The sequence below is a fragment of the Canis lupus genome, chromosome 1 (genome assembly GCF_003254725.2).
Source record: "Canis lupus dingo isolate Sandy chromosome 1, ASM325472v2, whole genome shotgun sequence".
NCBI lineage: Eukaryota > Metazoa > Chordata > Mammalia > Carnivora > Canidae > Canis > Canis lupus.
The window spans coordinates 49,467,951-49,491,721 of record NC_064243.1 but is presented as its reverse complement, the minus strand read 5'-3'; the positions used below and the strand labels follow the sequence as shown (position 1 = coordinate 49,491,721).

Below are 23,771 nucleotides of genomic sequence, written 5' to 3'. Positions count from 1 at the left end.
TGGTGGCAAGTGATCCTCAGCCCCTTTTTTGTGGATATTCCAGTGATAACAGAGAACATGTACTCCTGGAACCCTCAAAGATGGTTCCTACTTCTAGGAACCCGGTTCTACTGTGGAAAAAATCTCTCCTTCCCTTCTTCCCTTCTGTCTAGTACATTTCTTTTTTAAAGAAGTTAATTAATATTATTTTTTGGTAATGTCTACACCCAACATGGGGCTCGAACTCATGATCCTGAGATCAAGAGTCACATGCTCTTCTGACTGAGCCGGCCAGGCACCCATGTCCAGCACATCTCTTTTCCTTCTTCATATGTGCCTAGCTCTCACCTCTGTGTAGCTTTTCCTAATTACACCTTGCATTTCACTCCTTGTACCTACATTTTTTTAATCATGTAGAGCCTTCAAAGAGCTTTATTTTTCTAAATCTGGTACAATTGGCTCTTGAACAACATGTTTAAACTACATAGGTCCATTTACATGCATACATTTTTTACACAGTACTATAAATGTATTTTCCTTACAATTTTATTAATAACAATTTCTTTTCTGTAGCTTACCTTATTATAAGAACACATATATAATACAGATTACATACAAAATATCTGTTCATCAACTCTTTTGTTATGGGCAAGGCTTCTGGTCACCAGTAGGCTATTAGTTAAGTTTCTGGGGAGTCACAAGTTATATGCAGGTTTTTGACCATGCAGGAAGTCAGCATCCCCACCCCTGCATCAAGGGTCAACTGTAACTAATTCATTTATTTCATTTATCACAGTGAGTTGTGAAAGCATTAAAGTGTCTATACCATCCCCCTCAATGTTTATAGCAACATTATCAATAATAGCCAAATTATGGAAAAAGTCCAAATGTCCATTGACTGATAAATGGATAAAGATGTTGGAAATAATGGAATACTACTCAGCCACAAAAAAAAGAATGAAGTCTTGCCATTTGCAATAACATGGGCAGGACTAGAGAGTATTATGCTACATCAAGTCAGTCAGAGAAAGACAAATACCATATGATTTCACTCATATGTAGAATTTAAGTAATGTAACAGATGAACATAGGGCGGGGAAAGAAGGAAAAGCAAACTCTTATTTCTAGAGAACAAACTGAGAGTTGCTGGAAGGGGAGGTGGGTGGAGGGGGGATTGGCTACATGGCTGATGGGCATTAAGGAGGGTACTTGTAATGAGCACTGGGTGTCTTAAGAAAGTGATAAATCACAAAATCCTATACCTGCAACTAATACTATATGTTAACTAGCTAGACTTTAAATAAAAACTTGAAAGAAAAACAAATTTAAAAAAGTATCCATATCCCTTACTAGGTGAACCTTTTGAAGTCAACAAGCATCTTCCTTTCTTCCTTTTGTACCCCTGGTGTTTCACCCAGGGCCAGCGACAGGGCCCGTAAGCAGGAAATATGGTAAGCATGATCAATGATGGCATGAAAGTAAGTTAAATAAAGGTGATCAAGAATAAACTATATGACTACAAGCCAGATTTTGCACAACATCTATTTCATCCATAAATGAACCTAAAATGGAGGAAACAGAAAACCTGTAGAACCAATCAGAGTCGTTACGCTGCTTAAGTAGAAAATTGAGTGACATCACTACAGCTTGTCTGGTCCCCAGATTCTGAGGCGGAGGTACATTTTCTAAGGACAAGAGGGTCCCCATTCTTGATTATTTTGATTTAAGACTGTTTTATTACCTTCGGGTAAGAACGCAGTGACAAGACAGGCCACTCCTGCCACTACGTTGCTTCCCGCAAACGGAAGGCGCCGTCCAAAACGCTCAATGGTCAGTAAGATCAAGAGGGCTGCGGGCAGCTCCACAACTCCCGAGATGAAAAAGTCGATATAGAGGTTGCCTCCGATAATTCCCAGGCGCATGACGAGGCCCTGATAAACCACCGCACTTGTGAACCTGGAGCAACACGGAAAGACAACGGAGACCAAGTGAGACATAACTTCAGCCTGATATGAAGGAAGGGACGCGTGGTAAATTCGATACAAGCTTTTGAGCCCATCACAAGTCAGACTTACCAAGCAAACATAAGAATAAGTGTGCATTTCCTCATTTGGGGAGTCCTCACCAGATCTAAAAAGGATGGATTACTAACTTCCTCATCTGTAACAGTGATCTATACAAGAGAAGCAGATTTCAGTAGCAAATACAGCAAGACACACCTGCATATTATAGATTTTCATTGACCAGATTCAAAGCCACCGAGTCAAACGATCTGACTGAGCTGACAGGGTCTTTCACGACTATGTCTCAAAACCTGAGAATGAAGAGTTTGATTCCCTAGCCGTTATAAATGGTCAAATTCACAAAGCTGCGGTTGCTGCTCTGAGAGGCTGTTGTCTGGTGAGTACCCCTGGCCCTGGTGCTAGTTCGCTCTGACGAACCAAGAAAAAGAGGTGTGTTTTACAGTCAAATACATTTGTGCATTTATTGAATTGGAGAAAATAAATGTAAAAGGGGCAAAAGCAGGTGGGATCCAAATGAACATTTTTAAAAATTAAATTATCAACCTTATGTTAGCAAATGAGAGTATCTTAAATTCAAGAACAAGCACAGCACCCACAGCACCCAAGGTATCAGTTTGCTTCCATTTACTGGAGTCTAGCATCTTTCTGACCCAGGAAAATTCAGCTCATCTCCATTTGGCCATCCAAGAAGATGGTCTTTTCTTTAATTATATGAAATAAATATTGCTGTTTGCCTGCAATGTATAAGGCACTGCAAAGGAAACCGAGCAGCAGGCACTTTGTCAGTCACAGAGGCTAAGCTTTACACTTGATGAGTCAAACAAAGCTTGATGTCTCCTGTCTATGCCAGCTCCTAGGAAAGTCACACACAAGCAAAAGAAGACTGCAAAATCAATGTTTTTGGATGACTTTCTCTTTCTATGTCATTCTAATACTGTATTTCTTCTATACCAAAACACATATTACTATTTCATTTGATTCTCATCAAAACTCTAAAGTTACTACTTTTATCAATACTGTTTTATAAATAAGAAAAACAAGGCTTTGGACCTCAAGGATTAGAGGGAAAGTGGTTGAGCCAGGATTTGAAATCAGGTAGTTGATGGAGATCCTTTATTTTAATGCTCACATTGCACCACTGAATGTATCAAAGGATTTTTATTTTAGAAAACTTTGTAGTTGATGGTCGCTCCATTTTTAAGGAAGGACATTACACACTTGACCAAAAATCTAACCTTTAGTTAAAATACTATTTTATGGAAAAGTTAGTTTGACTAAAATAATTTAGAGCTTGAATATCTTTATACTCAAGACCAAAACTACCCCATACTATGAGGGCAGTTGCCCTCCACGGATGTATCACTTTTTCCAATGACTCTTTTCTTTACACTTAGCGGTCTTCCACAGCTCAGACTTGCATCAGCTTGGCTGTGCTCATTCAGACTACTCCCTTTTCTCTGGGGAGTCCCTGTTTGCTCTTCCCATCCACACATCTGTACCACTGCTCCCTCAGAGCACACAGATGGTGACAATCTTTTCTTTTCTAAAGCAATATTTGCAATAATTTGTTATAGCTTCTCTTTCATTCCCTCTTCAGTCTTATCTTCTCTCCATAGCTATGACTTCTATCGGCTAGATAAGACTCTGTACAAAGGTGCTTTCATTCATGTCCCAATGTCAACACCTCAGAGTTCAAGGGAGATCATGTATCATATATTTCAAGATCTCTGGTCAATTCAGGAAAATTTGACATTTAAATACCTGTATAGATTTTTAAATTACTCACAGTCCTTAACTATCTCTAACTGATAAAATAACTGAGCATCTCTTGCTTTCATGTTAGCTCTACAGATGTCATTTTTTCTTGATCATATCTCCAGACTGGTTAAGTTACCACATAACCACAGAAATATGACATGTTAGTTTTTTTTTTTAAATTTTTTGACATGCTAGATTTTGACAAGACAAGAGAGGTCTGTTGGTCTGACCAGAGGTTGGCAAACTTTCTCTGCAAAGGGCCAGATTATAAGTAATTTAGTCTTGTGGGTAATATCGTCTCTGTTAGAGATACTTAACTTTGCCATTATAGTCTGAAAGCATCCATAGATGGATACATAAATGGATGACTATGGATGGATTCCAATAAAACTTTGTCTATAAAAACGGGCAGTAAGGCAGGTCTGGCCGGCAGGCTATAGATTGCTGACCTCTGAACTAGAGGGTTAGTGCTGTTGGACCTTATAAATATTATTCTTATATCCATCACAGAGAGAAGTTGAAGCACAGGAAAGATAAGTAGCTTACCCATCGAGGACACACAGACAGTAAGTAGATGAATGGAGGGGCTAACACCTAAGTCTGTATATTGCTAACCATTATGCTCTACTGTGCCTGCAGTATGCAGAGTATAATATTTATTTTAATGTTTAAAAATATTCTTGTATCAATAGTTCTCATAGGGTAGTGGGATTACAGTGGTTTTACTTTCTTCCTTTTTGCTATAAGTATTCTCTTAAAATTAAAATTTAAGCCTAGAGAATTTTTCTTAATAAGAAGAAATACAGGTTACCTTTAAAGTAATGGATTTAAATTCGACCCTACAGTACCTATTTTGTGTTGGCTCCATGTCATTCACATTTTCTCATTCTTAATAGAGCCCCCACTGCTCCCCCTCCTTCAGAGACACACCCCTCCCCCCACATCATCAATTCCCATTCTCATGGGCGCTGATTCTGCTTCCAGTTGTAGGGGAGACCTCCTGCCAGTGACTGGGCATGTGATCCAATTTGAGCCAATGAGAAATGGTCTTGAGAAAGTCCTTCACTGACCTTAAGTCAGAGGTTCCTGAAGGAATCTCTCTCTCCCCTCAGGGAATTAATGAAAAAAAGGTAGGCTCAAGTAGAACTTAGCAGCTATCCTATACCCAGGAGGGAACCAATATGAAACTGAAGCCACCCTGTCAGCAGAGTAGAGATGGAGGGAACCATGGCTCCATGGGATTCTTGAAACTCAGGTCTAGCCAACCCCAACTGCTGCTAGAACTCTAGAATTCCAGATACATGAGCCAGGAAATGGGCTTATTGTATAAGCCCATTTTAAGTTGGTTTTCTATAACTTGTTGCCAAAAGCAGAATTATCTGGAGAATTCAATCCAGAACAATGCTTTGGCACTAATAATTGAATATTTTAGGCAAAATAATTTTGTTTTAATTAAAATAATTGCTTGAGTGTTCCAACTTACTCAGTAAAAATATTTGCTATTAGTCTTAATTTCACACTTTTAAGCTTCAGAATCAAGCAGTCACATAATCTCTGCTTTCCCAAAGCACAAGTTTAATGCCGAATACATCCCCTCCTCCAAAAGAATATAAAGTACCAACAGAACCAAAGGTAATCAACACCTAAAACCAATCTTCCCTGTCCAGTGAGTGAAAGGATTAATAGTACTTCCCAGTAAGTATGTATTTTTGCCAATTTAAGAATAAATCCAGCTGGTTTCTTGATTTAGTGACATGTTCTCCACAGTGACGCAGATATTCTGAAAGACGACCCACTTTCTGGGTGTCCAAAGACCTTGAGAGACTAAACGCCATATCTTGAGATGGAATGCATCCAGTAAAGTCTTGGCAACTCGTGCAGTGGCTGCTGAAGCTATTATTCTTTTACAACAACTTCTAGCTCTGTATTTTGAAATTAAGCTGTGTTTATTTTCTGTTGCCAGAGGGTTACCAAATTTCGCTTACTCTGAGTCAGATACAGAAAAGCAGAGAGGCTGTGCAGGTTCTTATATATACATACTTCAATTTGCTTTACTGTGATATAACTTTCATACAGTAAAATTCAGCAATTTCAAATATACGCTTCAGTGAATTCTGACTAGTGTCTAGAGTCTTTGTTTTTTTAATAATAAATTTATTTTTTATTGGTGTTCAATTTGCCAACATACAGAATAACACCCAGTGCTCATCCCGTCAAGTGCCCCCTCAGTGCCTGACCCAGTCACCCCCACCCCCCGCCCACCTCCCCTTCCACCACCCCTAGTTCGTTTCCCAGAGTTAGGAGTCTCTCATGTTCTGTTTCCTTTTCTGATGTCTCGAGTCTTTGAATCACCACCACCACCATCATGTTACGGATCGTCTTCACTACCCTCATGAAGTTTCCTCCTGACTCTACCATCATCCCCTCCCCTGTTATTAGCCCCTGGAAATCCCTCATCTGCTTTTTCTCATTAGAATTTTGCCTTTTCTAGAATATCATATAAATGGAACCATATGGAATGTAGTCTTTTGTATCTACTCTGGTATGATATTTTGTCATATGTTTATGTCATCCAAATGGTGTCTGACTGCTCCAATTTGGAGCAAAGGAAGTTGAGAAAGGCTCATGGCAACATCTGCGTGTTTGGAGTTTTGTTGCCTAGTAACGTCACTCGCAGGAAGAGGTGTTGCTCACAGGTAAGCTGCACACATTGGTGTTTGTTTATCTACTGAGCTGATTGCTATTTGTTTTAACTATCTCTTAATGGTCTTATAGCTTTTCCAAGATTTTTATGTTCCATTAACAGTGATGTAGCCTATGTTGAAAGCATACTTTGTTCATCTTCCTGTGATTAATCTAGCCACATGTGCCATTCGTCCTGGGGCTTTCTGAAACCCTTTTTTTTTCAAGTTGACATTTTAACTTAAATTGCCAAGGAAGAGAAAGACATTATAAATTACAATCTGTTCTAAATATGATGTTCCAAGGCTCCCCTGATGTGGGATTGGTTTCTTGGTCAAGAAGGACAAGTGGCCAGGATCAGGCCAGAGTCACTGGGTTTTGCTCAGAATGTTTTCTTACTGGCATGTGACCTAACTCTGTGAACCCTACTTCTCTCATCAGGAGCATGAGGATAGCGACACTCATACTCCGAAGATTCCACTGGCTAACCCCTATGCGTCCACACGCACACCTGACACACACAGAAGTTCAGTAAGGGAAGCGGTCAGCATTACTATTGCTTTTTTATATCATTTCAGAGATATTTTATTTCCAGATGCTGATTCACTTGGCATTTTTTTCTTTCCAGTTAGTAAACTGTAGCTGAAGTTCTCATGCCTAAGGGGAGATGCTTTTAAAGGTACCCTGACATGAACCCCTTTGTAAAGAGAAGAATGTTCATTGTACCTTTCGTTTTGTTTTGTTTTAAGGCATGGATTTCTTTTTATACTGGGTTTTTTAAAGTATACCAGGTATATTTAACGTCAAGTTGGCACTGTTGATCTCCTGGGCCATGGGCTGGATTTTTTGTGAATGTACATGCAAGCTAATGACACTTAGTGAACGTGCTCCTCAAAGTCCGTGAATTAGCAGTGTGGCCATCACCCAAGAACTTGTTAAATAGACCCTAGCCCAGATTAGGGAATCAGAACCTTCCTTTTTTACAACATCCAAGGGGACTAGTGTGAGGGGCAGTGATGGTCAATGAATTGTCCTGCCTCAAGCGGACTCCTAGTGTTTGCTCTTCCCAAGCTGAGACATAATATGAGTCCCTCAGGCCTCAGAGAGACTATATTCCATGGGGCCTGCCAGGGCAGTGGGGAGAGGGGGGATGAAGGCAGGGGGCTGCATCTATAGCCTTGCAGTTTCATCTGGTTGTTCTCAAGAGGTGGAGTTTTCATCTGTTAATATATTTCACAAGGAAAAGCAAAGCCATTGATGGAAAGGGACATTGCTGTTCTTGAGTCCAACCTTGTGATGTAGTCAGTTTCATCAGGTCCCTACAGCTCTGTTCTCTAGAAGTTTTTAACCTTCCAGAAACCAGTGAGAATAAAATATTCCCTGCGGACTTGGGGCTCATGGATTTGGAAGATCAAGGCCCATCCTCAAAGTTTGATTAACTGCAGGTCTTTCATACAAGCATTAGGGGCTGAAGGACATGGATAGGAGGGAGGAAGTCTCCTGGTGGCTGCTCAGTACCCATGACCCCACCCCACCACATCCTAGATGCCCCATATGGAACAGCACCAGATGGTCCAAGGGTAAGTGTTTCACATTATAAAGCCTAGGCCAGCTTCTCGGTGGCAATAGCGCTACTCGGTATCCATAAAAGAGAATTTGTCAAATAACCCATAGTGCTTTGGAAATTGTTCAAAACCTCATTATACTTTGAAATAAGAGTAGATTAAATATCTACCATATGGAGTTCATATTAAAAAAAAAAGTCCGTATTAAAATTATGGTATTTGCTGCTTAGTAAAGTAGTTAAAAACAAATCTCAGTCACCTAGACCAGTGCTGTCCAATAAAAATACAGTGTAAGTTACACAGTTCAGTTTAAATTTTCCAGAAGCCACATTGAAGAGGGTAAAAATAAACAGGCAAAATGAATTTTAATAAAATGTTCCATTGAATCCAATCTCCAAAATATTACTATTTCAACAATAATTAACATGTAACTGTTCATGAGATCTTTTACATGCTCTCTGGAATCCAATATGCAGTCTGCTCTTACAGCTCATTTCAGTTCAGACTAGGCACATTTCAAGGCTCCATGGCCACACATGGCTAGTGGCTACTGCATTGGACAGAGTGGGTCCAGAGCACCTCGCCCCAGCCAGGTATTCTGTTAGGATGCTCTGCAGAGAAGACATTTGTTCCATTTGTTCAAGTCTGGCTGGAGAGCATCCCTCCCGGCCCCTCCCCAGGCGGGCACGCTGCCTAGAACAGCAAAAGTGCATCTATCTCGAGGTCCCAGGAGGGATCCAAAGTGCAGACTTAATATTAGCAAAGGTTAACGGGTTGCAGCTGTGGGTCACGTGTTGGAACATTTCTTCATTTCTTAAAAACAAACTGAGAGAGGTGGTTTTTTTGGGGGGGGGCATTAAAGCAAGAGGAAGAGACAGAAAGAAGAAAAAGCACTTCCAGATCTAAAGCTCTAACCCTAAAGTCTCAGAACTTGGCAGCGGCGGGAGTGGGGACACCAAAATGTGCCATGAGGGGACTGAATAACACATGTCAGAGAACCCTCCAACAGCACTGATAAATGTCAGCGACCATTACTGAAAAAGAAAAGTTCCAAATATCTCATCTTAAAGGACGTCCGAAGTCTTACATTACAGCAGCATGCTCAGATACGCAACATTTTTCATGCTGTGAATATGCAAATTATCTGTAAGTCAGTAGGTAGCCAAGGATTTTTTTTAAAAGGGGGGGGGGGACAAAATAATGAGTGGATTAAAGCAAATCATCTGATATGTCACAAATAAAAGCCCAAACCACATGCTTCTTCCACTCATTAGTATTCTTATCATCATTGCTTTTTAGTCTTCTGGATGCTTCAAAACTGGTTTTAATAACACAGTCTTTAGCATGATAGTATCAGGATATAAACTCACAAGATGGGCTTTCTCCTCACCAGCTCGGGGATGTTGGCCACTAGGTTCTGTTAGCTGTTGCCCATGTCAGCTGTCTTTCCCAGGCATTCAGGTATTTGCAGGATTCCAGTAAAAAGGCAACTTTGCCCAGTTGGATTGCTGCCAGGTGTCTTTCTGCCTGGGCTTGTGAGCATAAGGCACGCTCCCACCCCTCTGCTGGGTTGGCAGTCCTTCCTGTGCAGGCCAAGGACAGCCAGGTGACATCAGGCTCCGTCACACAAGTACCTAGAGCCATGGTGATGGGGCAAGTCCAGGGCAGTGTTCTCAGACAGCCTGCAAGTTGGTGGCAGTGGCCTCCTGTATCTGTGCCAGGGGACTCTGTCCTTCACCTCTTCTCTCTCCTTCCACCCTTCCCAGCCTCTCCCCAAGCTGGGGTGGGGTCCCTGCCTAGCCCCCCAGGTGCTCCCCATCCACCTGACATTTGTCTGAATCCCTGCCCTGAACTGGCCCCCGGCCTACTGGCTGTGCCCGAGGTGGGGCCTGGCCACCCTACCACTGCCTCCATGGCCTTTTGCTCCCCTACAGCTGGGCTGTCTCTGATAGGAAATGGGTCTTCATAATTTCCACTTTCCGCAACAACTTTCAAAATTGTGTTTACGCTTTGACCGAATTATTTTTTCTTTACCAGTGATAAAGGTGAAACCTACTTTGTATAACAATTAATTTGAATTGAAAAGCATTTACCTTCTTGACTGGGTGTTTCTCAGATTGAATTCTGTATTCTTAATCCTTTGTCCTCTTTTAAAAGAGGTCTATGGGGTGGCACTCACTGGCATTGTTTGCCAAATATTTTTACTTCCCTAACTCTCTCCCTACCCCATTCTGGGGACATGATAAGACTGCACTCCTTGGCCCCTTGTGATTGGGTGGGGCCACTATCCAAATGTGCTGAGGACTTGTGAGCATTTCATTTTTGGAGCAAGACCCCCTAGAATTCTCTCTTTTCTCTGATGGTCCTAGCAGTGGCTGCTAGGACACCCTGGATTATAGGGCGAGGACCCTGCTCCAAGGAGAGGAGCCCCCAGTGGACCTATGGCAGGTGCCTTTCTTTTTTTTCTTTTCTTTTCTTTAAGATTTTATTTATTCATGAGAGACACACAGAGCGAGAGCAGAGACACAGGCAGAGGGAGAAGCAGGCTCCATGCAGGGAGCCCCATGCAGGACTTGATCCCGGGACTCTGGGAACATACCCTGAGCCAAAGGCAGATGCTCAACCACTGAGCCACCCAGGCATCTCCCGACAGGTGTCTTTCAAGTAGATTTTGGTAGTATTTGTTACACACACACACACACACACACACACCTGGCTTATCCTGAGTGACAAAGAGTCTGTGGATTTCTCCAATTTACCCAAAAAACTTCTGGTCCACATCTCCTCTTGATCAGAATTTATTATTCTAAGAACCAAATTTCTATTTTGAAGTGATTAAACTTAGACCATTCAATTTAAATTTGGAAAAATTGCATTTTTTATGATTTTGTTACATATAACCAATAACTCCTTTTGGACAAAATCACACCACTAAAACTCCTAAAAAGAAATGAGGACTGTTTCTTCTGCATTTTCAATTCCTAGGCGCTAACCAATTTATCACAGAAATAAACCATAAAGGTATAACAACACTGAAGCAGAGCAAGCCCTGGGTAGAACTTACCATCCTGTGGAAGGCTAAGAGCTGATGTAGCCAGCCAGGTAAAGAAAAAAGTTAACAAATCAAATTTCAGCCCCAGGTGGAGCTCATGGAGGTGTTGGTGGGTCTAAAAATCATGATGTCTTTACATTTTTATGAGCTGTGTTCATACATTTCACTCCTTTTAAGAGGTACAGAGGGCAGGCATTATTGTCACAGAGAGCAAACCTCATTATTTAAAGAAATAAGAAGTATTTGGAGGAACAATCAACACTTCTGCCTCTGCATTACTAGTGTTCGGGTTTTGAAGAGTACTTCTACCTCATGCCAGGGATGGATGGAATCATAAAATGTGCTTTAGAGAAGGATAAATCTTTGAGACATTTACTCACAAAGTGACAAGAATATGAAGATGACTGGTAGCCGTATATGAATCTGGGATCTAAATGCTGTTATTACCCATTTATCTCTTCATCCATACGGAGCTTTGCAAGAGTGCTACTGTCACTAATAACACTTGCAACCTGCCGGTTACATAGCTCAGGTCTGCAGCACAGAAGCCTGTATTTAAGTTACTAGTTATTGGGTTCCTTAAAAGCAGTAGGCAGCTTTTATGTTGTAAACTAATTCAGACTCTGAAACAAGAACTTGATAATTGATGAATCTGCTTATTAGCCGGAGCTCAAAAACAAAACAAAACAAAACAAAACAAAACAAAACAAAACAAAACTGACTCAGCCGGCAGCCCCGGTGGCTCAGCGTTTTAGCGCCGCCTGCAGCCCAGGGCGTGATCCTGGAGTCCTGGGATCAAGTCGCTTGTCAGGCTCCCTGCATGGAGTCTGCTCTCCTTCTGCCTGTGTCTCTGCCTCTCTCTGTGTATGTGTCTCTCATGAATAGATAAATAAAATCTTAAAAAAAATAACTGACTCAGCATTAAAACAAATCAGGTTGGATCCCTGCTTTCCAGTTGGAATGGTGGTGGGTTCCCAATGAATTTGGTCATGACTGTGATAGCTAAGCCCTAAGCTAATAGGGAAATATCTTTGTGGCCCTTGGAGGTAGAAAATGTTTCTTAAACAAAACCCACATTACGATCAATAGGCAAAAATATACACTGATTTGCCTGTATCAAATAAGTTTAAGGCTTTAAGAATTCTTGTTCAATAAAGAAAAAAATAGGCAGAGTCCAAGAGGAGTTAAAACGCTGAGGAGAATGTACTTGCAATATCTACAACCAATAAGGAGGTGGTATTCAAAACATAAAAGGAGATTCTATAAATTGAAGGAAACAAATACCAGAAAATCAAATACACACAGGCACGGATATGGCAAGGCAATCCACAGAGAAGGTACCCAAACAACAAAGTAAGATGCATGAAGATATGCTGAATCTCATTAGTAATCAGAGGCATGCAACTTAAAACATTCAGGAGGCTGGCCCAATTAGAAGATTGGAAAATACCAAATGTGTATGTGGACAAACAGGATACTCAGTGGGTGTACACAGAAAGCAACCTGCCATTATTCAGGGCACTAGCCTGCATGCATCCCAGGACCCAGAAGTTTCACTTCTAGGTATTTGACTCCATGAGGAACCTCACAAAGGTTCCAAGGGGACATATATGACAATGATTGGAAATAATCCAGGTGCTTGTCACTAGAAGGATGGAGACATGAAACACAGCAGATGGCACTGATGAAAACCACACAGCAATCACATGGGAGCAAGATGGTAGAAAGGTATTCTGATTGGATCTAATTGGATCCATATGTTTTAAAACATATTGCTGCATGAAAATGTAATAAAGCAAAATCTAGAGCGGCACAATTCCATTTATGTTACGCAAACACACACATACAACAACTTTATTTTATAAGGGCGCATAAATATCAAAGGGCATAAATCCACCACACTCTGTTGGGAAACCTGTTGAGAGGGGATGTGGGGAGAGAGGAGGAAGGGGGAGAAAAATGAAGCACCAGAGGGGCCTTGCACCACCCAGTTGTGGCTGTGCAATGGACACAGAGTGGTGGTTAAGTCAGCTCTGCACTCAGAGAAATGACAATAACCAAAACAACCTCCAGCAGAGTCACGTGGAGGCCATCTTAGAATTTTGTCCATTTTCAGAGCTTCCACATTTGCCAAATATCCAAATTTTGCCTTCCTTCTATATCTCAGAAAACCCTTAGTTTCCTGTTTATCTGCTTGCATTGGGGAATGCTGAGGAACTTCTCTGATGAAAGTTAAGTATAACTCAACAGTTAAAAGACTAGTTGAAATGCACCTCAATAAATATCACAATCCTTGGTGCATTCTAGAATTTGCAAGCTGCTCCCTCTTCTTGATCTGCAAAATATTTTTGCAAACAGTTACTTATTGATCATTGGTATGTCCTTTATTGTTCAATACAGAACAATCTTAGAGAGAGGTGAGATGTTTCTATGTACGAGCCATGAGCAGGGGACACACCATCTCTGGAATTCTGTTTCTGGAGGTTTTATAGTGAAGCATGTTCAGTCTCATGGCTTGACTCTGGACCATGATAACGTGCATTAATGTTAGATTTTGTTCACTATTTACCCTAATTTTGAACTATGGGCTGCTTTATTATATTCCAACAAATATATAGGTTTTCATCATTAACATATGAACTGATTGAGGCCCAATTAGAATAACTTTCTACTTATAAACAAATGCAATGAAAACAAAAACACACTGAAATGGTTTTCAAACAATGTACATGAGATCTACGCTGTTCTTCAACTTTAAATGGTAAGAACCCAGATTTAGTTATTTTCTATATGATGAAAGTGAGTACAGTTGAACAGTCAGGGAACAAGTAGAAAAAACTGAAAACAGCTCAAAAAAGCAAAAGAAAAATACAAAGCATCTTAAATGTATGTCAAGAGACATTTTTAAAAGTTTTTTAATTTTTTTTTTTAATTTTTATTTATTTATGATAGTCACAGAGAGAGAGAGAGAGGCAGAGACATAGGCAGAGGGAGAAGCAGGCTCCATGCACCGGGAGCCTGATGTGGGAGCCTGATGTGGGATTCGATCCTGGGTCTCCAGGATCGCGCCCTGGGCCAAAGGCAGGCGCCAAACCGCTGCGCCACCCAGGGATCCCAAGTTTTTTAATTTTTAAAAAATTTTATTTAAATTCAATTTTCCAACATATAGTATAACACCCAGTGCTCGTCTCATCGTGTGCCCTCCTTAATGCCTGTCACCCAGTTACCTCAACCCCCTACCACCTCCCCTTCAGAAACCCTTTGTTTCTGAGTCAGGAGTCTCTCATAGTTTGTCTTCCTTTCAAGAGACATTTTTGAAAGTGAATGTAATACAGAGGTTGTTTAAAAAGCAGATGTTTTGAACACAGCACTCAGTAACTATTTGCTAACTAATGCATCTACAAATGAAAATGAGCCCCTGCTACACAGGTGAGTCAATGCCCTTTTGTTTCTGGGCCAGCTTAGTAACACCTTTCAATTAACCTTAAATGATTTTTCTAAACATATGACCACCAAATACAATATTCTGTGACTCATTTTGTAATGTGAAAAATATTTTCACTGAAATGATCAGTGATTTAAGAAGCTGGTTATTTTTAGTCAACAAAGCCTACAAAATAGTTTACAGAACTCGGAAAGAAAGAATATGGTAAAAAACAAACAAACAAACAAACAAACAAACAGACAAACAAACAAACTACCTGAAGTAGATCCTCTAGTTCACTCAACTACCATCAAAGTCCGTCCCCTGCTAATTTTAGAGCAGCCTGCATAATAAATACAGCACGTGAACTGTCATAAATGGCAGAGTAAATACTTCAATTATTTTTAGTAAAACTTGTCTAAGGACTCAAAGACAACTACTTAAGCCTGAAGAATGCACATAATGATCAAAACATGAGGGTAAGCACTTAAACTCTATTGCACTCTGTGCCATAAAAATAATCATGCAAGCATTCACTCAATAAGCCTTCCCCAGTCTTCCTCAAGATCTAAACTTAGTGGCATGTTGGTTCTGAAATGTAAGCAGGAAAGAAAACAAGAATTCACCTTCAAGAAGTAGTAAGGCCACTGTACACTAAGTCACTTGACTCTTCCTACTTGACATGTAGAACTTGTCCATAATGTCAGTGAAAGAGCAAAATATAATGAAAGGGAGTTCACCTTATTGAATCAAAAAAATGAATGAATCTTGGAAGTTGTCAAGAATTGTTTGTTTGTGAAGAGGTCCTTCAGCTTTTCCTGAGAACATCATACAACTGTAGCTGTGGTAACTCAGGCAATAGTTGTTCAACAGATGGAGACTAACCCTACAAGTGCTGACAGATCAGTGACTCTTATCCTTCTCAAGTATGAGGGCTTCTGGTTAATGTCAAAGAATATAACAGTTGCTCACATGATAGGAATTGAGCTTTTAATTTCTGTTCATTGGGACCACGTAATGATATAAATTTACTATGAACTTAGTAAAACCTTTCAACTCATTAGTTATTTTTTTAAAAGATTCCTATTTATTCATGAGAGACACAGAAAGAGAGGCAGAGACAGAGGCAGAGGGAGGAGCAGACTGCCCACAGGGAGCCCCATGTGGGACTTGATCCCAGGACTTAGGATCATGCCCTGAGTTGAAGGCAGACACTCAACTGCTGAACCACCCAGGCATCCCAACTCATTAGTTATTATTAACAACAATCGCATCTACCTTCATTCTGAAAAAAATAGTACCTATTTACCCAAGATGTATTAATTCACTCTACAGACAAGGTTTGGTTGCAAATGGTTTGAGGACTTTTGTAAGGATCTGTGGCCCATTGGGACAGGCTGTCATATGGATTATCCTATCAACTGTAGGGCTGAAGTTACAGCTACTGGATGACAGGAGTGGGTTAGCAATGCTGCTCATCAAGGTTTTCTATCTGGTCACCCTCTCTGCCCATTACAAGGGAAGTGACAAAGTTTTGCTTTTAAGAGAAAAGTTTCCTCTAGCAGAAAAATGGTTCTGGCCATTTCTCCCAGCATTCCCATATCCCTCTCCTGGGAAGGACGTAAAGGCTTCTCTACTCTCTAAGTCCTCCTTTATCCAGCCTCCTTAAGAAGGATGCATTCACCACGTGGAGAAGGACCGCTGCTTCTCCCTCAGGTCCTCTGTCAACAGCACCAAATTCAAAGAAAATAAAAAAAACAGCACAGGTCTATGTTATTTGTTCCAAAACAAGAAATCTAGCTATCTCTGGATTGTGTGTGAACCTAGGCCCCTTTGCATCTGCACCCACGTGAAAAAGTATTGCTATGGCAACACAACCAGCCTTCTTCATCCGGCCATCTGGGTGCCATCTCGGGAAAGGGAGGATTTATTCCTGAAAAATCTAGCACCTGATATCTTTGTCTTCCTGGATGGGGACCTCGAAGGATACAAACAAATGCATCTTAGTGTGTTTTCTCCTTTACTATTCAGCACAATTTCCTGCTGTGTGTCTGCAAAGAAGCACATCTGTGTACACCAGCAATCAAGTTGGCCCCATAAAATTTAAATGATTTCACCTGCTCCCCAGACTGCATCTCTTTTTCTTAGGATTATTTCATAAACAGGGCAATTTTCCTAGTGGGACGAAACGAAGATCTACTAAGCAGTATTGTCATGGTAACAACAGCTCTGGATTAGGAATAACGCCCTGGAATTCCTGCCAGGGAGCTGGATACGCAGGGTTCTGGACATTGTACCCATCATTGCCTCCGCAGCGGGGAACGCTTTCACAAAGAGCTAGTATTTTCTCATTTATTCACAGCAGGGAAGCACAGCAATTTGGATTGCAGAAACTGATTTTGCCAAAAACACAAGAATGGGCCAAATGGCACAGGAACAAAACACTTGGAAAAGCCAACCATCTTTCTCTCTCACACAGATAGAGCATGAACATTTCAAAGGCGGTATTAGAGGGCCATTTCCTTGGCAAATGCTCGAAAAAGAAAAAGAAAACGCAATCCCACTCCCCTATTCTATTAGAGGGAGACCTAGAATTAAAATAATTGAATTAGGCATTTTCACAATGCCCACAAAAGAGAGCTACCAATATTAACAGAACAGGACAAGTCTGTGTGGGTTATTCATTTTGTTTTATATTTTAATTAATTTTGTTTGTAATGCCACCAGGGCTTGGGCTAAGCAGAAAGAGGCAAATGCTGCCCTGCATCCCACAGGGTGCTGGGGCTGGAAGGGGAGGACCACTGCTCTTTAGGGCAAGGATCAGCCTTTGAGAAGGAAAAAGGAAGGAGTCCATGATTCCTAGGTTATGTAACTAACGAATGAGTAGTTGAAATGACTCTGAATGTCACTAGGTAAAGCTTGGAGCTCTCCCTCAGTGTCATCATCCATAAAGCCTTGTCTGGAAGGTTTGCTGGAATCTCAGCAGTAGGGAGAGCAGGTCAAGTGTGAATGGAAGGGGCCGGTGCTCTGCACCTGGCCACGAATGGGACCAGGACCTGCAGGTGGAGAGGCCAGTGCAGGGGAGGGTGCTCGTGGGTTGTCCACAGGCCAGCACCGCTGTCTGTGGTCTGGGATGCATCTGGAGAAGGGGTTCTTAGGAGCAGCAGTCTGTAGAAAGAGCAGGTACCAATCATCAAGAGAACGTAGCATCTAGCTTTCAGCCAGCAGATGAGTGAAGGTATAAGCAGTGGGATCCTATTTTCAGGAGAAAGGACAGAAATGAAGCAGGGGGCAGGGCCTCAGTCAAACAGGCTAGGATTCAAGACCAGATTAAGAACTGGAATAAAGCTGGGGAGTGAGCCAGTTGAATAAATCAAATGTGTGCTTTTTGTATACTTATCAAATGTCAATCTTATTTAAAAAAAAAAAAAAAAGGAATGCCATTTCATGTTGGAACTTCAAATAAAGGCTGTAAAAGTTAAGACTGAAGAAGGGGCTAGGAAGAGAGAGGCCCCAGGGTGCAGCAGCCTGCCTCAGACTTTGGGACCAATCCAGCAAGCAAACAGAGCCCAACTTCTAGTGGGGCCAGGAATCCCTCAGAGGTATCAGGATCCACGGGCAGGCAGACAAATGTGGAGTTCACAAATGTAAACCTCTGTGTCTTCCTCTGAGCATGGTCAGGAAAGTGAAGACTGACCTGCTTGTCCCAGTTTGCCTGAGACTTTCTGAAATTCAGCTCTGCAACTCCTACATCCTCAGAATCCCCCCAGTTCTGGGCAAATGAGGGAAGCTGATCACCCTGTAGGTCACTGCCTGAGTCCAATGTCCTGGGTTCTGTAGATCTCATTACCCGTGAGTGACAGGTCATCAGACACCAGGACTGACGGGTGGGATGGAACACTTGGAGTGCATGTAATAGTAACGCTGCGTGCTTTCCTCTCACACTTCTGATGGATGTTTTTCAAGCTTTAACTTGTATTTCAATGAAAGGTATATGGCCAAGTTATTTTAAGAAGGGCTCTGGAAGGTGGGTTGTGAGGGTCTGGGAGAAGAGGAAGGCTCTGTCTCTCCAGGGTTCCTCACTCAAGATGCTGCTCTTTGGAGAGGTGTCCTGAAAATCTGCCTCACCCGCTCCAAGGCTGTAAGCTCATTCCACAAGAGATAGGTCACTTGGATTCTGAGTTCAATTAAAGCCATATGACGCTCCAGAACATCCTCCCCTCAATATTTGTATGGGTTAAATGAGAGTCCACTGACCTGGAAGATTTCAGGCGGAATTTCCTTTAGTGGAAGGAACTTACTATTTATCACCAGCTTGGGGAAGGAGCTCACCCTGCATTCAAAGGTCCATCAGTACTGTTCTTATGGCTTTTTAGTTGTAGCATTATTTCCCTTTTCATGCAATATTTTTCTTCAAGCACTATCTTTCCTTTCCATGCAATATTATATCATTAAAAAAAAGATATGGGAACTAAATAGATAATCCATTTAAACATAGGCTACTTGTAGAACTCAGGCAATCTGTGAAAATATATTTAGATAGAGTACTATTAAATTAACTCTGAGCTCCAAAGGTCTGTTTTAGCTGTATGAGGTGTCCTGTCATTTTTCTTAAAGATTTTATTTATTTATCTACTTGTTTATTTATTTATGAAAAAAAGGAGAGGGACACCTGGGTGGCTCAGTGGTTGGGTGCCTGCCTTCAGCCCCGGATGTGATCCTGGAGTCCTGGGATCGAGTCCCACATTGGGCTCCCTGCATGGAGTCTGCTTCTTTCTCTGCCTGTGTCTCTGCCTCTCTCTCTCTCTCTCATGAATTAATAAATGAATCTTTAAAAAAAAGAAAAGAAGGAAAGAAAACAAGTGAGCAAGGGCATGAGTCGGGGGAGGGGCAGAGGGAGAAGAGAAGGAGAGAGAGAATCCCAAGCACTCCATGCTGAGTACAGAGCCTGACATGGGGCTTGATCTCACAACCCTAAGCTCATGCATGACCTGAGCTAAAATCAAGAGTCAGGCACTTACCCAACTGAGCCACCCAGGCACCCCATGTCCTGCCATTTCTTATCCATTCAAGAATAAAAATGAAAAGCTAAATGAAAGCTAATGTGGTAGCATGAATGAGACAGTACTAATTTCTATATGTCATTTTCAACGACGATGGTTTTACCAGTAGGATTGGCACCATTAATTCTGTGTGAGGTCAAAGAATGAAGATTTAATCCTATTAAAGGGAAAGCACTGTATGAGTCTCCAGTGACTTTCTGTCCAATATCCTTCACTAGTTTCTAGACTCACATCTTTCTGGCACTTGACACAGTAACTGGACTGGAGCAACCCTTGGGCAGTGCCTGGTTCTGAGTTACTTTCTCTTAATCTTTTGAAATGAATTTGATGAAGACAGTGTTTGAGTCCCAAGCCTGAGATGGTAATTAAACATAGCATTAACAAAGAGTGTAATTAATTGGATTGAAAACCACACCCCAGAAGGGGATGGCCAAAATCATGGTGTGGTTCCTTCTTTGGAAGAACAAAAATTATGTTTACAAAAATCATGTTTATAAAAATTGTCCCTTGAAAGGGAATGTTGTAAACATTCTCAAATCTGGAAAGTCCCTCTCTGTAGCAATATTGGTATCTGTGTGACAGTTCGTTAAAATACAGAAAGATGGCAGCTATAAAGAGATGCACAGTGAGGTAATCTAAAACTTAGCCTAACACTACATAATGATATTAATATTCTTAATATTATTAATAATTCTTAATAATATCAAGAATATTAATATTCTTAATATTTTCTATTTCTTATATATTCATCTAAAAGTGGGATCATCGATGATGATGCTTCAGGATCACAAAGCTCAAATGTTGGTTCTCGATGTTACATAAACATGCCACCAGGGAAACTGCCCACGAACGTGTGTATGCTTAATGGGTACCAGTATAACACCTGGTACTTACATTTTAACAAGTTGTAGATTAGCTATCAACAATGAACTATATAGGCATATCATCAAAATAGGGAAATTATGGTCAAGACTTAAAGGTTTGTTGGGCCAACAGAGAACAACAAAATCAATAACAAATATAGACATACTCAGTTCTATGCTGCTAGAGGCTGTCAACTAAGGTTGCAACATGCTCTTTTCCATGAACATATCCCACACAAAGACAAAAGTAGAGGAATAGAAGAGGAGAGAGATCTTTAGGATGAGAGCTTTTAAAATCCTTTAGAAAAAAAATAAAAGCAAAACCACAGCTAAAGGTACTACCTATGTAGTTTATAACCTGGTCAATAAGTGACAAAAGCTATTTAACCAGTATATTGGTTAAATAATGCTGTGTAACAACTATCAATCTTAGTGACATAAAGTAATAAGTATTCATTTGACTCATGTGCTTATGGGTTTGCTGAGAGGCTGCTGATTTAGGTTTGGGGAAGTTTTGTTAAATAAGCTCTACTCCAAATGCCTCTCAGCCTCCTCTGGGGCCAGGAGGCAAGCCAGGGAATATTCTTCTCATGGTGATGGCTGAAGCGCAAAGAGCAAGCCCAACCATAGAAACACATTTCAAGATTCTACTGCATCACCTCAGATGGTTACCTACCATTGGCCAAAGCAACTCACATGGTCAAGTTCAAAGTCAAAGGGCAGGATATACATTCCACCTACCATGAGACCAAAGCAAGTTACATTGGTATGTCTAATATCAATGGACCCAGGAAGGATTTTCATCCAATGGAAAGAGGAGGAGGACATGAATATTTCAAACAATGACCTAAACTACCACATTCTTCTGTCGCCTCAATAACCAAATATATGTTGAATCACTAAACCTTACCCTGGCAATTGAAACAATGCCACTATGATCAGCTATAGTGGTTAACTTTGGCCACAAAAACAAACACCCTCAAATCTCTGCAGCACACTGGGACGCACTTAGCAGACCAGACCATAGTTTCCCAAGGAAATAGTTATTTCTTGGCCACATTCCATGTGGCAGCTACAGGACAGCTTTCTGCAGCTCTGTTCCAAGTTGTGGCTCTTCTTATTCTGAGACCCACGCTGAAGGAACAACACCAATTTAGGATATGCTGTTCTTGTGGCAGATGGAAAAGGCAAGAGAGCTGTCAGGAATGCATGATGCCTTTACAACTTCTGCTCTGAACAGGTACCTTGAGCCATCAAATCAGATAGCCGAACCTGACTCAGTGGGGAAATATATCTGCCTGCAGAGGCGCGCTGCTGCAAGTCCTACAGCCACACGTGGGAATGTGGAATCCTTTTACAGAGAGGGGCGAGGAGCTGGAAATCTATTTATTGCAGTGGTATCTATCGCAGATTGTACCACTTTGTGATAAGAAATGGTCACTGAACAACAATCCCAGCTCTCCACTACTTACCAGTAGACCTAGTCTACTACTATCAAAAGCCTAAGCACACTTAAACACTTGCCCACTTTCTCATCTATTTTGACAAACACACACTTAGTTTTTAGGGCAATGGCCATCTCTTCAGACCAGCATTGCCACCCAGTGCATCATGTAATCATACACACAGTACTAGTATGTACCTACTGGATGAGCATGGAGAGTTGGATTGATTGGTAACTTATTAGATGTAAGGCAAGAAATAGCACACTACAAGTAACAGGTAGGAAGTAATGTCAAGCTGATGCCAAAGAAAAATTTGACTGCAACATTTGAGAACCTTGCCTTATGAACAAAACTAAGGGGATGGCCAGGGCAGGAAACAGTTCTATCACTGACACACTCTCCAGGTCAGAGGACAACTGTGGATGCTCTGTAGACAACAGGACACATTACTGTGCTATGTTGTGCCTGGGCTGTAATGACTGTAGACTTGCCAATAGTTTGATTTTATTTTTTCAAGTGTGCCTTAAACTTTGCGAAGGCACCTGTGTGTATGTCTGAGCTAATTGTCCTTCTGCATTGGGTCACTGCCTTGTGTTTCGCACTCAGCCCATCCTTGATTCTCTCCAGTTTCTATATACTTAGATTCTTTCCATTTTCTAAATTTTTTCAACTTCCTGTAAGTTCCACTCACTTGCCTCATTTGTATTGGTTTTATATTTTTGGACTTTTCTTAACAGTGAATAATAGACTATTGGTATATTCAGAGAGCCTTACATTCTCATCACTTGTATTTCTAGCTTCTAGCTGTGGCTTCAACAAAGTCAGAAGCTAGCTGGGAAGCCTAGGGACCAGTAATACAGAGAGCCACAGTTTATTTGCCCATGAAACGAGTAACATCCATGTGAAATAAAACTGAGATTATTTACTGGACAACCAATCCTCAGAATAATCTACCTCGTGAATGTTGCAAATTAAATCCACCATAACTATTTCTTCCCATATCCTCCTTCTATTCACAAAGTTCAGGGGATTGGTATAAACCTAGTTTGTGGTGAATTTAGGCTATCTTCCATAATATAGAGAATTATTTTAAGCTAGGTCTTTTGACCCTCCTAAAATAGACCAGGATCTCTCATGACAGTGATGGAATAGGATGGGGTTGGGAGGTGGCTAAGGAAGACAGGAAGACAGCATCACTGCCAGGCCTCTTAGGGCTGCTGTGCGTTAGGCAGATCCTTCCCAATTCATTCTAGCTTCACTGCAATCTATGATGGGAACCCTTAGGGTGAGGGACAAGTCTTGGAGGATGGAGTAATTTACATGATAATAACTTCTTCCAAAAGTCAGGATTTACTGCAAAGGGCTTCTATGAAAAGTGAAAGCAGAGCACTGGGCAATCAGCCTTGGGCATGGGGGTCCTTGGGGTTATACCCAGAAAGAGGGGGTGCCAGCTAAGCCAGCAAAAGAACTCAGAAGATTTAAAGTGACTATGTAAACATAAGGTTTGCTTTTCTACTTACATCATACCATTTTAAAAGGTTGGAGATGGATAGGTTCAGTCTGAAGACATGTGTTTAAAAACTTAAAGCACCCTTTGAGAAGTAGATGATTCTAAGAGTGGGATCCTGTGAGATGAGCCTGGAAAATCTCCTCATGCTAATAAGCAAAGAAGCATTCTGGAACTCCTTGGGATGTGGCAGAGGGACCCTGGAATCAGCAAAGATGAGCCTTGTTGGTCCAAAGATGGGGCAATTTGAATACCAACAAAGAAATTACAAAAACTGTGAAGGACTGAGTCATAGGAGGTAGGTTTAAATCCACGAGTTCATAATGAGGCTTCAAACCCCCCACAGCATAGAATTCATTGATTGCTTTTGGAGAATGCAGGGAATCAACTCATTACTTTGGAAAGAAAG

The 23,771-nt window shown here is 41.2% G+C and overlaps 1 protein-coding gene across 2 annotated transcripts in view; it reads right to left on the bottom strand.

Annotated features, from left to right (window-relative positions):
- SLC22A3 (solute carrier family 22 member 3) overlaps window positions 1-23,771 on the bottom strand; it is an 88,373-nt gene that overhangs the window by 12,173 nt on the left and 52,429 nt on the right. For both annotated transcript variants that reach the window (XM_025422690.3, XM_025422689.3), the window contains exons 6-7: window positions 2,055-2,152; window positions 1,721-1,935 (exon numbers count right to left, since the gene is read on the bottom strand). In XM_025422690.3, the coding sequence (XP_025278475.1) occupies window positions 1,721-1,935; window positions 2,055-2,152 (313 nt within the window). The remainder of the gene's footprint in view (window positions 1-1,720; window positions 1,936-2,054; window positions 2,153-23,771) is intronic.